Consider the following 16,993-nt stretch of genomic DNA (forward strand, 5'->3'; position numbering starts at 1 on the left):
CCCAAACAGCGGTTTTCGACCAATCACTGCTCGTTATTCTAGCTATCGTGTTTAGCTTTAGCCTGAAAAAGTCCGGTCAACTTTCGTCCATTTACTTTCAAAATGCACAGTTTTACTGCTACAAATGTAACGAACAGCTCTTAACAGTGATCTGAGACGGCGCTCAGCTTTAAAACAGCTTTCCATCCATTTAAAACAACTCGTTCAAAATCAGAACCGAGCGAACAGAACTGGGTCAGAACCCCCTTTCTGTTAAAGTTTAAACAGAAGCAAACGTTTTTCCACAGTATGTCAGCTTAGTTACACAACAGATGTACAAATTCAGCTTTAAAATGAACACATTGACTTAACTTCAGCTCTCTTAACACCACGGCTGAAAACATTGCGTTTTACAGTCGAACAGAAATCTGCACTTTTAAACTAATTTCAGTTAAGATCATGATATGCCAACATGATAAATTCAAGTATTACACGAATAACAGTCCATTCATGAAACCGTACGAGGCCACCAGTATGTAATGAGATAATATGCGTCTGATATTATCCTTCATTTAAACGGATTCTTTCATTTTTCTGGACTAAGTCATATCGTGCTTTGTGGAGTAAATGTGGACAGAGACGTGTTTAAATTTCTGACTCACCAACAACAGTGGGTCGTTTATTTTAAACGATTTAAAAACACATCGCACATTTACATTAATTGGCAGATTGATTACTATTAACACAGCTTAATTAATGAGCTTTGCAATGAGAAATCATACGGCCATGATATCTCACTTGCAGCTTTTGAAACAACAGACATTTCTGAAGATATCTGGATTAATTACTGGCAAGATAGAAGTTTAAAGATGGGAAAATGAAGGAGTTTAAATGGAGAGAAAATGGATGAGGGAAAGTGTATTGATAACGAACGGCACCCTCCTTTCGACCCAGCTCCCCTCGGTACACTTCGGTAGTGGAAATCGACTCTTTACCTTGCAGAAGATACCTCAGCTTCGGTGTAGAGTTCCCTTTCAACGCTACCATTTCAGCGTCTCCGTAGGATAGCTGAGAAACGTCCGGAGTAGTGACGGTACTTCGTTCAACAGCACGCTCACCTCCCGGGTGGACTCACATGAGCTGTGAGCCCGTCAGAGTTCCACTCAGATGTGGAAGATTCCATAATCCCCACGAGACTCGGAAGAACTCTCAACTAACTCCAGCACTTCAGAACTTTCGTTCGGTTCTGCTCTCAGAACTTTGAACTCCTCTCAGAACTTTGAACTGACTGGAACTAGGAAGTGTCGACATTTAAAGAGTTCTGTTTCCGGTTCATTTGAGAATTCCTGATTGGTTGAAAGAACCAACAGGGGTGTGGTTTTAGTGATGTAAGAGGTTACTACAAGTCAGAAAAACAGTGAGATGTTTTTGGAACAGACAGAGAAATGTTTTTGGAACAGACAGAGAAATGTTTAGGCGAGATGACAGACCACAGGTGCCAGCTTCTTATTTCTGTCTGATAGGTTTAAAAACATGACAGTTCGTTCCAATAAACTTGATTGCGACTGTCTCCGACTTTTGACCGACATCACTCCTTCTCATTTCAGACAGAAGATCAAAAAATGCATAATTACTCTGTAACAGACATTAACTTGATTTCTACTTTGAATGAGGATTAAAAATCATTAATACTGTTTCACAGTTGATTTAAAATGAGTAGTTCACTTCAACATTTAAAATGATTTGAACTCAACACACTTTGATTATCAAGATATTGTAAAATAGTAATGATAATATAAAAAGAGAGTGTTCTTTCAATTGATTAGTGCAGGACACACTTAGAAAGTCTCTGGATGAGCTTAATTTGTATTTCTGGATTCAAATCAATGAAATAAAGTTTCTGTCCCATGAAGGTCCTCAGGGTCAGATTTTGACCTGAGGCTTAGTTCACTACAGTGGGCTCAACTCGACACACAGCATGGGCTCTGGAACTGATCTCCTTGAGAGGGGTTGACTTTATTCCACTGTGGAGTTGCCCATGGTGAGAGGTGTCGAGCTGGTGTTGGTCTACTTGTAGCCCCCTGGCTTGGTGCTTGTGTGTTGGAGTTTTCCCCGGTAGATGAGAGGGTGACTTCCCTTCGCCTTCGGGTGGGGGGGACAGGCTCTGACTATTGTTTGTGCCTATGCGACAAACTGTTTAGAGTATCCGGCCTTCTTGGAGTCCTTGGCAAGGGGGCTAGAAGGTGCGGCAGCTGGGGACTCCTTTATTCTGCTAGGGGACTTCAATGCCCACGTGGGTAATGACAGTGTGACCTGGAGGGGCGTGATAGGGAGGAACAGTCTCTCTGATTTGAACCCGAGCGGTGTTCTATTGTTGGAATTCTGTGCTAGTCATAGTTTGTCCATCGAAAAAACCATGGTCGAACATAAGGGTGTCCATAAGTGCACTTGGCACCAGGACGCCCTAGGTCGTAGACCGATAATTGACTTCAAAGTCGTGTCATCTGATTTGAGGCCGTTTGTTTTGGACACTCGGGTAAAGAGAGAAGCTGAGCTGTCAACTGATCACCACCTGGTAGTGAGTTGGATCAGATGGCGGGGGGAGATGCCAGACAGACCCGTTAGACCCAAACGTGTAGTGAGGGTTTTCTGGGAACGCCTGGAAGAAGAACCCGTCAGAGAGATCTTCAACTCACACTTCCGGGAGAGCTTTAACCGCATCCCAGCTGAGGTGGGGGACATTGAGTCTGAGTGGGCCATGTTCTGCACCTCGCTTGTTGAGGTAGCTGCCTTGAGCTGTGGCCGCAAGGTTGTCGGTGCTTCTCACCGTGGTCATCTATGAACACGGTGGTAGACACCCTGGGTTAGAGAGGCTGTCAAGCTGAAGAAGGAGCCCGTGGGGCGGCTGTGGCTGAGTGGTTAGAGCAGTCGTCCTCCAATGCGAGAGTTGGGGGTTCGAATCCACCAGCAGTCACATGCTGAAGTGTCCCTGGGCAAGAAACTGAACCACTCATTGCCTCCGATGTGTGTCCCATTGTTGTATGAATGTGATAAAGCTCTGATTAGTCTCTTTATAATGATTTGTTCAATTAGCTTTGTAGAGATCTAGTAGAGTGCTGTATGAATGGGTAAATGAGGCACAGATTGTAGCGTAAAGCGCTTCGAGTATCTCAAAAAGATAGAAAGGCACTATATAAGTACAGTTCATTTACCATTTAGTATTATTCCACGGTAGTTTCTTTTTCTTATATTTTCTTAAATAAAATATTCAAAGACATTTTGAGTGTGTCTGTGATGGTACATGGTAATATTAATATGTCACAGCGGAACGTGTCTGCATGATGGGAGCTTGGGGGAGGGGGGCCACAGGAGGAGGTGTTAGCCTAGGGCACCAAACAGGCTAGGACCACCCCTGGGCTTCAGCAATCTTAGGGGCCGTTTACACGGCGCGTATTTTGAGTGCATCCGCAGCTTTCTCTCTGCGGATCATTTACACGACACCAGTGGCCCCCCTCTTTGAATCCGGAAGTTTCTGAACCCACCTTCCAGAGTGGAGGTTTTTCGCTGGCTCCCGCTGATAATGTAAACATCTCCCGCTGAGGCTTTGTGTTAAACCACATGCGCACACGCACGCGCGGATAGACGCTATATTTCTATCAACATGGCGGCGGATAGTGCTTTCAGAACCTCGACTGATGGAATATATTTTAATCTCGTAGTTAATCTACGTCAGATTCCAGGTGCTGTGACCAACATCTGTGTTGGAAGAGAAACAATCTGATCCAGTTCTAATGTCGCTGTTTATAGAACGAGGCACACGTCGCGCTGCACTATAACATAAATGTGCTAAATAACAACAGTTTAATAATAATAAACACTATTTATGTTAGTGCGAGATATAATGAAGCTCTGAGCTAAATGAAGCTATCTGGACATTATGTGATTCAAATTTAAAATGATGCTAAACATATAGCGTGAACACTAAAGTTGAAAATGAAAACATCCATCCCATCCATTTTCTTTACCCGCTTATTCCATTTTGGGTCACGGGGGTCGCCGGTGCCCATGTCCAGCAATCACTGTGCGAGGGGCGGAGTACACCCTGGATGGGTCACAAGTCCATCACAGGGCCACATAGAGACAAACGAGACAAACAATCATTCACTCCCTCACTCACACCTAGGGACAATTTAGAGTTACCAATCAGCCTAACATGCATGTTTTTGGTCTGTGGGAGGAAACCGGAGCACCCGGAGAAAACCCATGCATGCACGGAGAGAACATGCAAACTCTACCCAGAAAGGCCCCTGGACTGGGGTTTGAACCAAGGACCTGCTCGCTGAGAGGCAGCAGCTCTACCAGTTGCGCCACCGTGTTGCCAAAATGAAAACATCAGGTTTATTTATTTATTTATTTATTCAACACCACAATGTCACACAAACACTGATAATTATACTGAACATACTATTAAAACACGTTAACTAAACTTGAATGGATTGAATGAAAGAAATGAGGGAAATTTAAAATAAATAGTTCATCCAACATCTCTCTTCAACGTCCTCCTGCCCTGCATCTGGGCCGAGCCTCATTCAGAACCGGTTTGCCTGGTGGGAGGACAGCTTCTTCTTCTTTCAAAATGAGTATTTTATCTGCATTTTTGTGCATTTTAAGTTGTTTTTTGATGTGTTCATTCTGAGGCGTTATCCTCCTGGTTGTTTTGCTCTCGGTTGCTTTTATGGTTGCTTTTATCCTGCTGCTATCTGATGTTCACTCTTTGTAGCACTTTGAGATTCACTGTGAATGTAAAGTGCATTATAAATAAAAGTTATTATTCTTTCAGAAAAAAATAAAAACTCAGTTGGTTGTTTTGTAACCAAAGTAAACACAAGCTAACATTATTAAGAACATTTGATTTACCTGCTGTAAAACAGCTACTGATGATCACGGAGTAAAGTCCGACATTGACTCAGTTCTGGTCCACCCAGTGACCGGTGTGGAGCTGTTAGAAGAAGCGGTCCCGCTTGGGATCATATCTGTCGACTCTTATCCAAAATCCAGCTTTAACTTGTTGTTACATTATGTTGTTGTTAGCTGGTTAGCACAGAGGAAAACAACGTGCCGAGGCAGCACGCATGCGCATTAGGTGAAGGTACAAAATTCACAGCGCCATCTAATGACCCGGCATGGTAACTACAGCGGATTCGGGAGGGCGGGGGAGAATCTTCCGGATGCATGTAAACCCAAAATGCGACCGTGTCAACGCAAATCTTTTCCTCTAATTAACATACAAAAAAACCTTCGTTTCCCCCCATCGTGTCCGTGTAAATAGGGCCTTAGAGCTGACATAAGTTGTAAATCAACATTGGTCAGTAATGTACTCTACCTGCCATTGGGGAGTGGTCCCTGCTCTCTGCTCCACTCTACAGCAGGTGGGGGCTCTCCTTTAGCTTGGCAGTAGAACTGAGTGGATTCGCCTATTCTTACTGACACATTTTCTGGCTTCAGCACCAACACAGGCTTTGCTGAGTAAAAGAGAAGAGAGGCTTGGTGAAGCACTGGATGATGAGTTCATTTGGTTAGGAAGGTCTCCTGTTCTGTTGTGGGGGTGTACCATACAGGTGAAAGAGGGATTAAAACAGGATCAATATTACAGTAGAATTGTGAAGAACAAGTTGTTCTTATTGTTGTCTCACCCAGCACAGAGAGGCGAGCTGCTCTGCTTTCTTGCACACCTACACTGTTTTGGGCCACACAGATATAGGAGCCAGAGTGGTTCTTCTCTGCAGGAGCGATGATCAGCTTCCCACCCAGCTCCTACGACAAAAGCACAGTGCAAACAGCAGGTATACGACAATCAGTGTTACTGTCACACAAGTCATTCACAGTTATTGCTCCACATGTTAGAAGCAAAGTGAAATCAACTGCACTTTTTACTTCTTTTACAGATGCACCCACTCCAAATTTGTGGGCCATTATTTATTTTTGACATTTGTACAGCTCAGACACCATTTCATGAAAACAAAATTCCCTGAGTACTGTAATTTCCTGACTACTGAGTGCACCTGAATATAAGCCAAGCCCATTAAATTTAAAAAGAAATGTACAAATATAGGCCTCATTTGTCTATAAGCTGTGGCTGTCCATGTTGTAACATGAGATAGTTATACAGAAAGATTTTTTATACTTTTAATTAAATACTGTAGCATGGCAGCACACCGCTACTGAAAGAGATGTGTATCTCTTGCTGTAGATCAAGAATCAACCACCAAATGGTGTTTTATAGACTTTATCTTACCGTTCAACACACAGACAGAGTGACAGAGCTGTACTTTTTAGCACCTGCCTCTCTGAATATCTCCGCTTCTGCATTACTGAACTGTATTCATTTTTGTACATTTATTGCAAACTGCACAAGCTTTTGCATTTTTGCTCCTTACTCAGTTTTTATCTCTGCTGCTATAAAAATAGAAAAAAACTTTACACTGCTAACCTCATATCAGAACGTTCTACCTCATGCACCACCTACACATGTACTAATGAACACGTGTCCCTGGTGTTGTCTCTTAATTACTTGTTTAGATTGAAATGCTTAGATTAGATGAGATGTATTTTTGTATTTATTATAGGTCTGTTTGTCTTTATTGTACTCTTGTGTATCTACACTGTGTTGTATTTTTTTGCAATTTATGTTCTATGTTGCACCGTGATCCTGGAGGAACGATGTTTCGTTTCAGTATGGTACGTAGCTGAAATGACAATAAAACCTCTCTGACTCTGAACACCACAGGTCTACCTCCCCCACTCATGGTTACTCTACAGAATGGCCTAACACAAACGAACACATAATGAACACAAACTAGGCTAACAGGAACAGACTAATCACTAAAAGAACTATGCTAAACAGCTAACTAAAATGATCAACACTGAACATAAATTTTACACATAATTCCTCCCTGAGGCCAAGTGACCAGCAGTCAACCACCATGAACCACAGAATGCTACAGTACATACCAGTAACATACACAAATACGTACAGTAAATGTTTTGTTTGTCTGAACAGTGCCTGTAACACGGCTGGTTAAAAAATTTAAAATACAGTAATGTATCAGGAAGTCATTTATCGCCATCTACATCTTCCTCCCTGGGGGCACAACATGGAGGGGAGGAGACAGCGCCAAAGAGAGAGAGAGTTGCGACACTCTTTGAACTCGCCGATACGCGGCCACGTGGTTCATGCAGCTGTCAATGATTCCAAACAGCTCATCGCTGTCAGTCAGTGTGAGCGGCTACTGGCGCGACATAACACAAAAATCGACTTTTCTTACTTTACCTGGCATCATTCAGTAATTATTGGGCAATAATGAACTGATTACTTAACTGATTAATGATTATTTCACTGAATATGCTTTTTATCAAAGCATTTTTAGACGCGGCAGATGCATTTATCGTTAAGTTTTAGATGGAAACGAGACTGCAAACACATATTTGTTAGAAAAAAGTCTGTGCAAGACAATGATCAATATAGCCATGTCAGTGTTTTATAACGTTACACACGTAAAAAAAAAATATATATAATATATAAAGCCATTTCTGATGTTCTCTGCACAATAATCTTCATGCTAACAGTGCCATTTTAATTTCAGAAATTGAAGAAGGAAGAAACAGAAAAGAGGCGAGTGACATAAGGGAAAGATGAAAATGTAGCCTCAGAGGACAGGGACATGTCAGGAACTGATGAGCCTGGATCAACAGGGCCAGGAGGATGGATCAATAAGCAATGCAATCAAGGAACAGATGAAAAACCTGAGGGAACAATTAGAACACCAAAAAAATTACATAAGCAGAATAGAAGAACTTCACAGACAAAAAAATTAACACAGTCCTGTGAAGAAAATTGTTAACAATGTAAAAGACAGAAAGAAAGAAACCCAACATTTTTCAGTCAGGTCATCTGGACAGTTTCTTTTTTTTGTGCTGAAACGTTTCAGCACAAAAAAAAAGAAACTGTCCAGATGACCTGACTGAAAAATGTTGGATTGTATACCTGGATTATTGAGCATGGACTTTGTTGTTTTCAACCAGTTTGACAAAATTCGGACATATTTTTACAAAAGATCAGATGAAGACAATTGGCATGAAGAATAACTTCCCAGCTCCATCTCAATGTACCTGTGATAGTTTAATACGTTTTTTGTTACTGTTCTACAGTTTATTGATGCGGATATATTTTTGGTAATAATTCTTATTTCTTGTTCTGTCTTGAAAGAGTGTCATCTCAACTTGATCCATGGTTACCATACACTAAACCAATAATATAAATCAAATGTAAATTAACAGTCCTGCAGTAAATACCAACTTTGTGAAGGTTACGATGTTAAAGTAATTTTATTCAAACATACTGATTAAGCTGTTATTGTTTTGGGAAGACAGAAAATGAGATCTTGTTAGCTTTGTGATACTATGAATGCAACATTCAGTTCACTGGTCATTCTCCTGTGGTTTACCTGGAAAACATTTTAAAAAAATTACTCACCTCCACAATCACTTTTTCTTTAATGATAATGTCACAATTTATGCTGCAGTCTTTGACAAAGGATCTATAACTTTAATTAAATTAACCACGTCAATCTCTCAGAAAAAAAAGGCTAAACATTTTCTAGTTGAGTTCAGTAAATGGAATTACCATTAAAAAAATTGACAACTTTCAAAATTTAGGCTGTAATGGGTATTTTAAAACGCTGAATTAGACAGAAATAGGCCCGTTTAAACCGTCATGATGGCAGAGTTAGCTGTAGTTAAAATACAACTAGCAAGTTAACATGTTTCATTAACTACAAATGGCGACATGGAAGTATTAATGTTGATAAACTGTGTTACAGAACAATCAGCTAACACTTCACAATGGCAAAAAAGTGTCGTATTTTCATCACCTTACAGGAGAAAACGGAGAATGAACTACGCTCAATGCTGGACCCATTTGTGGGTCTGTTTGGAACTATTTACCGCTGCATGACCCACGTGACTTCCGCATTCCATTCTTTCTATGGGAGTCTATTGGAGTGTCGCAACTCTCTCTTTATAGGGCTCTGGGAGGAGAGAACAAGGAGGGGGTGAACAGGAACAAGATTCCCCCCATCCACCTCCACTGTAACCTGTCTCCTTAATTTCAACGGTCAGATATATTTTTTACTTTTATTTATACAGGTAGTCTCATTGAATCATTGGGGGGGGGGGGGACGCTACGTGAGAACCCAGATGTGACGAGGCTAAATGTTTTGGTGACAGGAAGCTGTTAGCCTGTCCCCCCAAAATATCCATATTAGCCACAGCATTGAATAAGCCTCTGGGTTCAAAGTGTGTGAAAAATGTAGCAGCTTATAGTCTGGAAAGTATGGTAAATCCTGAAACTCTAAGAGGTGTTTCAGTCACACAAAATGCTCAGACCTTAGTGTTTTAGGTGGAGGACATAGTCCAGTGTTGCTCCTACCATTATCCAAGGAGGTTTCCCCACCCTGTCAACAGAACCAAGCGCCCCACCTACCAAATCCCCACCCCACAGCAAACAGCTCTGCTACATCCAGACGGACACAGGAGATTGTAGCAGCTAAAAAAAAAAACAAAAAAAAAAAACAACTGTAATGAAGAGTTTTTAAACCAAAAAAAAAAAACTTAAAGCATTAAAATTTAAAAAATAATTTAAAGTACAGTAATTATTTTTATTTCAGGCTGAGACAGCTCTAAAAGACTGACCTAAAAATGTTTAAAACTAGTATTTTAATCAGTTAAATCAGGAGGTTGATTTTCCACTGAGGAACATGAATAAAGTTAAAGGGTTCAAACGGTCTTATTCAGATGTTCCCAGCATGATGCTTTTGATGTGGATCAGATTTCATGATCCTGTCTGTAGTTACAGAAAACAAAGTGAAGTTTTTGAGCTGCATGCATTCAGCTGGGACTGCAGCAAGATAAAGAAAAAAGATAAATTCTGTGAAATTATTGTTTATTAGGTTCTTGAAAATGTATGTTATCTCACTCCAAAAATTGATTGATAGCTGCTGCTGATTATGACTTCATAACTCTTCATGTCTGTGACGTTGGTGAGACATTCAGGCAAGTGACGTAGGGGAAACTGGAGTCACAACTAGATACGACAGTAAATATACTTTCGCCTATGGTACAACAATTATTCCTAATAATTCTATTGTAGAACATGACGTATTAAAAAGATCCATATCCAAACAGTAAGGATACATGTATGATGTACACTGTAGAATCACAATATGAATTCAATGATACTAGAATACTGGTATTAATACACGTGCATGTCAAAATCTCAGAAAGATCATCTTTCATTCAGCAGACCAGTGCTCAAATTCATTGAGTTGTGCCTGATTTTTTTGTATATTTCAATTCAGTTCAGTTTATTTATATAGCGCCAATTCACAACAAAGTTGTCTCAGGGCACTTTACAGGAACATTCACATACATAAAACCCAATTAATAAAGTATTCTATCTAAGGAATCCAGCAGACAAGTTGAATCTTAGCTTTGTTGCAGTCTCCCATCCTGAGCAAGCACAGTGGCAACAGTGTAAAGGAAAAACTCCCTTTGAAAAGGAAGACACCTCCAGCAGAACCAGGCTCAGGACAAGCGGCCATCTGCTTTGACCGGCTGGTTGAGAGGACAGGAAGGAGAGACAGACGAACATAGAATGGTAGGTCCATGGTAGGTGGTATGGTAGGTATTTCTCAAATTGCATGAGCTCTCCCTGTCTGGAAGATGTGAAATTCACTTTCCAGGTATTCCCTGATTTCCAAACTTGCTATAAACCTTGTTAGGGTACAATTGCTCATCAGTCTGAGTATCTTACACATCCATAGTACTGTAGCCATGGGATTCTGCAGTACACATTGTGGGATTCTCTGCCTTCTCCTTTAACCTTCTCACTCTCTCCAACTAATTGGCTGATTAGCTGCACCTGCTACCAAGACCTGCACCTCCATCTCCTGCTCTACTTTTTTTTTTTTTTTCCAAGATGGCGCCGGTGTGTAGGGCTGCTCGTCTCTCGCTCTCTGCTTGTATTGTATTTTTGTTATTTTTACATTGGTTAGTGCAGTGTGCCGAGTCATATTTTCAATATGATTGTCGGGCACTTTTGGAGCTCCGTACATTTGCTGGAATGCCTGCGGAGTTTTTGTACAGCGGCCAGCACTCTCCTCCACCAGTCCTGTCTGAGATTCCTGCGTTCCTTCTGCGTGACCCTGGCCTTTCTCCATGGAGGAAACGTCGCAGACGTCGTGGGAAGCGTGCAGGGATTTTGGTGAAACTGAGGCAAAGTGTGGATTATTCTATCAGGACTCGCTCTGGATCTGATCATCTCCTCTCTGACCCGTGGTGCTCCCGGGGCCCGGCTGCTGGCCAGCTGTCCGCGCGCTCAGTCCATGTAAACACCTGGAGTTGTTTACCTGTGCACCGCACCAGCAGACCTGGAGGAGCTGTTCTTCATAACCTGCGCCCGCTGCCGTGCGCTTCTCCCTCCACGGCTGTGCCTGCGTTGGACCCTATCAGGATGTGTTTAATCAACGCAAGGTCTGTTTCCAACAAGACGTTTGTCCTCAATGACTTTTTTAAAGATGAGGAGTTGGATTTTCTGTTCGTCATGGAATCTTGGATTTCTGATGGTGAGTCCAGCGCCTTGGTGGAATTACTACCCCCGGACTGTCTGTGTTTCAATGCCCCGCGGCCATCAGGTCGGCGCGGGGGGGGGGGGATTATTAACAGTTTTTAAAGCAAACTTGGCCTGTAAACAGTTGTCCATCCCGGTGTCCCGCGCCAGCTTTGAGCTAAGCGTCTTTGAACTCGGACACTCTCCTACGGTTCTGTGCGCGCTCGTCTACCGCCCCCCTCGTTCTAAGGACTTCATAAATGAATTCTCTGACTTTTTGGCTGATATCACACAGAGATACACTCACTTTTTGTTTATTGGTGACTTTAATTTGCATGTGTGTTGTCAGGAGAAGCCCTTAGTGAAGGACTTTCTAGATTTATTGGACTCTTTTAACTTAACTCAGCAGGTAAACAGTCCCACCCAAGAACACGGTCACACGCTGGACCTCGTTTTAACACGCAATGTCTCTGTTTCTAATTTGAAAATCGGTGACAATGTTTTTTCAGATCACATGCCTGTATTGTTTGACCTCACCCCCCGTCCTACTGCTAAGACGTGCGTTCCTGCACGTACGCGTTCCATTAACCATTTCACTGCTGCTCGTTTTAATGAAGGTTTTAACTCTGAGAGGATCGAACAGCTCTTGGTGTCTCCTACCACTGAGGAGCTAACCTCTCAGTTCAACTCTGCCTGTTTAAATGTTCTGGACCGTGTTGCTCCCCTTAAAACCAGAAAAACAAAACTTAAATAACTGCCTTGGCTGAATGACATCACTCGAGCCGTTAGGCAGCAGTTTCGCAGAGCTGAACGAAGGTGGAGGAAGGACAGGCTGCAGGTTTCTTTTCAAATGTTAAGGGAGAGTTGGCGTCACTATCAGAAAACCGTTAAAGCTGCCAAATGTAAATTCTTCTCTGATTTAATTGTCTCCAACTCCCACAGCCCCCAAGTTCTTTTCTCCACCCTGAACTCAGTTCTACACCTCAGTGAGCCTTCACCTCTGGAAGCCTCAACTGAGCTGTGTGAAAACTTCCTCCATTTCTTTTTAGAAAAAGTGGCAAACCCACGGGCACTCATTTCTCCACCAGCTCATGATCTGTCCATCCCATCTCAGTGTGTGGCTGTGTTTGACCACTTTGAGCCCATCTCTCTGTCTTCTCTGGAGCAGGTAATGTGCAGCATGAAGCCATCTGGTTCCCCCTTTGATGTGGTCCCCCCTCGACTACTAAAGGAAGTTTTTCCTACCCTGGGTCCTTTTATTCTCGCTATTCTGAATAGCAGTTTATCCTCAGGTGTGGTGCCAAAGACTTTTAAACATGCTGCTGTCCAGCCCCTCCTGAAAAAACCTAACCTTGACCCCTCAGTCATGTCCAACTTCCGGCCTGTCTCCAGACTCCCATTCACCTCTAAACCACTGGAAAAAATTGTTGAGTATCAGTTGAAACAGTTTTTGGGGGATCACGCTATCCTAGAGTTATTCCAATCTGGCTTCAAATCTCTCCATAGCACTGAAACTGCTCTACTGAAGGTTTTTAATGACATTTTCATATCCACAGATGCAGGTGATTCTGTGCTGCTTGTTCTGTTGGACCTTACATCTGCTTTTGACACCATCGGCCACAAGATCCTCATTTCTAGACTGGAGCAGTGGGTGGGCATCACAGGGTCAGCCCTTAAATGGTTTGGGTCCTACCTCTCTGACAGAACCTTCTGTGTCAATATCAAAGATTTTACTTCGGCATCGACAGCGCTCCAGTGGGGGGTACCGCAGGGGTCCATCCTCGGTCCCCTTCTCTTTTCTTTATACCTGCTGCCACTAGGTGCTATTTTCCGCAAACACAACATACCCTTTCACTTTTATGCCGATGATTGCCAAATTTACTTCCCCCTGAGGCACAGAGGCACACGCTCTATTCAGCCTCTTCTTGACTGCCTGGCTGACATCCGGGACTGGATGGCTTTAAACTTCTTAAGCTTCAATGAGAAGAAGTCTGAAGTCATGCTGTTCCATCCCAGTGGCTCACTCATGAACCATGACATTGACCTTTTCTCTCTAGCCCCGCTAGAGAAACAAAAGGTCACTAATCTGGGGGTGATAATGGACCCGTCCTTAAAACTCAACAGTCACGTAAACATGATGGTCAAATCTAGTTTTTTTCAGCTGAGACGGCTGTCTAAGCTGAAGCCTATACTCTCCAAAAAGAACCTTGAGACAGTGATCCACGCCTTTATAACATCTAGGCTTGATTACTGCAATTCACTTCTGTTTGGAATCAGTCAGTCCTCCATTTCACGTCTTCAACTGGTCCAAAATGCTGCAGCCCGATTTTTAACTGGTACAGGCTATAGAGAGCACATCACGCCAGTTTTGGCCTCCCTGCACTGGCTACCCATTCACCTTCGGATCCAATTCAAAATTCTCATGTATGTTTTTAAATCACTGAACAGTTCCGCTCCATCCTATCTCACTGATCTTCTGCAGCCATATGTCCCACCGCGCTCTCTGAGGTCAGCAGACCAGATGCTTCTCTCAATCCCAGAAACCCGTCGTAAGCTCAGAGGTGACAGGGCTTTCTCTGTTGCAGGTCCACGACTGTGGAATGAGTTGCCACTGAGTGTCCGGCAGGCTCCCACACTCTCAGTCTTTAAGTCTCGCTTGAAGACCCACTTCTGTTCTCTTGCCTTTAACACGGTGTGATTTGTTTTGGTCCTGTCTGTACTCTACACTGTTGGCCATTTTAGTTAGCTTCTGCTGCTATTTGTATCTGTATTTTTATTTTGTTTTCCTGTCCACTGTGCATGTTTGTTTTCTTTTGTCCAGCACTTTGGTTGGCCTTGTTGCTGTTTTAAGTGCTCTATAAATAAATTGGTATGGTATGGTACTTAAGCCACAACCAGACGTTCAGCCGACGCTCAAACATTTATTGCCTTTGGTAATATTGTGACAGCCAGCCAAACCTAAGTGTGTTCAAGTGTTATACTAACCTGTTGCCTTTCTGCCCGTCTGTTCAGTTCCCGTTCATCCTGCCTGTCTGGTCTCCTCGTGGCTGTGTCTGGTTGCCAATCCTGCACACCGAACCCATGTTAAGAAACTACATTCTGGATCCTTCAACCAAGACTGCATCATCGATCAATACTCACCCGCTGGATTCCCTGCCATCTCTGGATTCTGAACTCTCTGTTCACACCACTCCAACACCATCTGCAACCACATTCGACCGTAAGACAAACCACCATTAAATCATCTCAGTTATTCAAAGACCATCCATATCAAGACACTCATCTCGTCTTCTTCTTTTCCTTACACAGCCAAGATCACATCCACACTGTAAATAAACTATCACTTTTGTATCCCTGTTGTCCTCGTGTTTTTGGTCTGCCAATTGGGGTCATTTAATAACAATAACCATGTTACACATGATGGAGTCTCCCATTTTGACCTCGAATTTGTACGTGGCATGGATATTCATGTACACTGTTACAGCACTGTGCCTCTGTGCTGATAGGGCATCTTGATAACAGCCACTTCCTCAATTTGACCGTGATACCTGTAGCTCAAGAGTTTATCTTTCTATGATGATTTTTCTTGTTCCTTCTTCTCCACAATGGTTCAAGTTTCAAGGTAAAGTTTATTATCTCAGAGTGAATATGTCCCCTTTCATAGAGCTAAGTGGGGGAACTGGAAATATCTGTCACGAATCACGTTCCATAGGTTATATTTTCTGTCACCCTGATCACTCTTTAAAGTTTGCTATAGAACTTTTCTGTGAGTTTCATTTATTCTGTCCGCTCTGGTAATGTTTTGTGTGTGTGTGAGTTTTAGTTTGTCTTCTTTGCATGCTGGTTGAGGGTGATGTCACAGTTGTTTAGTTTTGTTTTCACTGCAGCCAGCATCAGCTGATTGAACTCAACTGGCTACACAGGTCTCTCTCACCCTTTAAAAGCTGCACTCTTTCTCCTCTTCGGTGCCCGGTAGTTGAAAACAGTTCACTGCAAGTAAATACCTCGCGTTTATGATCCTGCCTTGTTTCCCCATAGCCTTTGTGTCCCCTTGTTATAGTTTACCTGTCACCTTGTTCCTGTCCTGCTCCTGGTTCTTGTTTTCCCCTCTTGGCTTGACCTCCCGGCTCATGGACCCACGACTCACCTGGACATCGTCTCTCGCTCGACCCTTTGGATTATTACATCTTCTGCTTTCGGTTCTGACCTTCGCCTGCACGACAACGCCTCTTCGTCTTCTCCTCCGGTACCTCCTGTCTTCTGCTCTCCAGTTTTGGACCCTGGCTTGTGTGACCACGTCTCTTCGCTCAACGGACTCACCACCCACCTGTTGCTGCAGCCGGTTGCAGCCCCTCACCAGACTCAGCCTCTCCTGCAGCAATCCGGATCAGTTTGGACCTCGTCAGTCTCCAGAACCTTCAAGCTCATCTGAGATGGTTAGTGGTCCTCCTCATTCTGACTTTTGCACTCCATCATCTCCTGCACGACCACTAACCGATCTCTTGTCTCATAGACTCGTTCCTGATACGGAACCAGAACCCGAACCAGAACCCAAAACCAGAACCGGTCCAATCTGCTATACTTCACCTTGAAAATAAATATAATTTAATTTTGACTTTTTGTGTGGTGATTTTGGTCCGACCGTTAGGTGGTTCGTTACAATATCCTCCGTCTGTCTGTCCGTGCTGGTTGTGTGAATGATAAATAAGTGCGGTACTGACTTCTATATAGGTGTAAGAAAGGTCACTATTAAACACTGTGGTGGCTGAAAATTAATCTTTGATCTACCAAAGATTAATTTTCATGATTTTCATATAGATGAGGCCACCAATGCCATGCAATGTAACTGGGACCTTGTGTACACAATTTGGTTCCACCACATGTGACACATCAGAGTCAGAGTCAGAGTTTCTTTATTGTCATTCGCACCTCATGTGGTACATGTGGTGGAGCGAAATTATGTACACAAGGTCCCAGTTACATCCCACAATAAAATGTAAATTTATAAGAAAAACAGTAATAACATCAAAGATATGAACTAAGAAAAACATCAACTAAATATACACTAAGCACTCATAACATAAAACATTGAACATCAGCACAAACATGAACATGAGTCTGTGAGCAGATGTGCACGCATGAACACATCAACATTGAAACAGATCAGCAGCAACATGAAACAGATCAGCAGCAACATGATGTGGTTTTTCACAGTGATTATTCTAGTTACAGATTCATGAGTCTAACAGCCTCAGGGTAGAAGCTGTTCCTCAGTCTAGTGGTTCTACACTTAATGCTCCTTAACCTCCTTCCTGAGGGGAGTGGGGCAAAAAGTGTGTGTGCTGGGTG

At 42.8% G+C, this 16,993-nt stretch overlaps 1 protein-coding gene across 1 annotated transcript in view; it reads right to left on the bottom strand.

Moving 5' to 3' along the window:
• The window catches only part of robo4 (roundabout, axon guidance receptor, homolog 4 (Drosophila)), a 187,736-nt gene that overhangs the window by 166,622 nt on the left and 4,121 nt on the right, over nt 1-16,993 (bottom strand). The window contains exons 3-4 of the mRNA XM_037687651.1: nt 5,673-5,793; nt 5,363-5,501 (exon numbers count right to left, since the gene is read on the bottom strand). Coding sequence (XP_037543579.1) covers nt 5,363-5,501; nt 5,673-5,793 — 260 coding nt within the window. The remainder of the gene's footprint in view (nt 1-5,362; nt 5,502-5,672; nt 5,794-16,993) is intronic.

The sequence above is a fragment of the Nematolebias whitei genome, chromosome 14 (assembly GCF_014905685.2).
Source record: "Nematolebias whitei isolate Nwh7 chromosome 14, NemWhi1, whole genome shotgun sequence".
In the NCBI taxonomy this organism is placed as follows: Eukaryota; Metazoa; Chordata; class Actinopteri; order Cyprinodontiformes; family Rivulidae; genus Nematolebias; species Nematolebias whitei.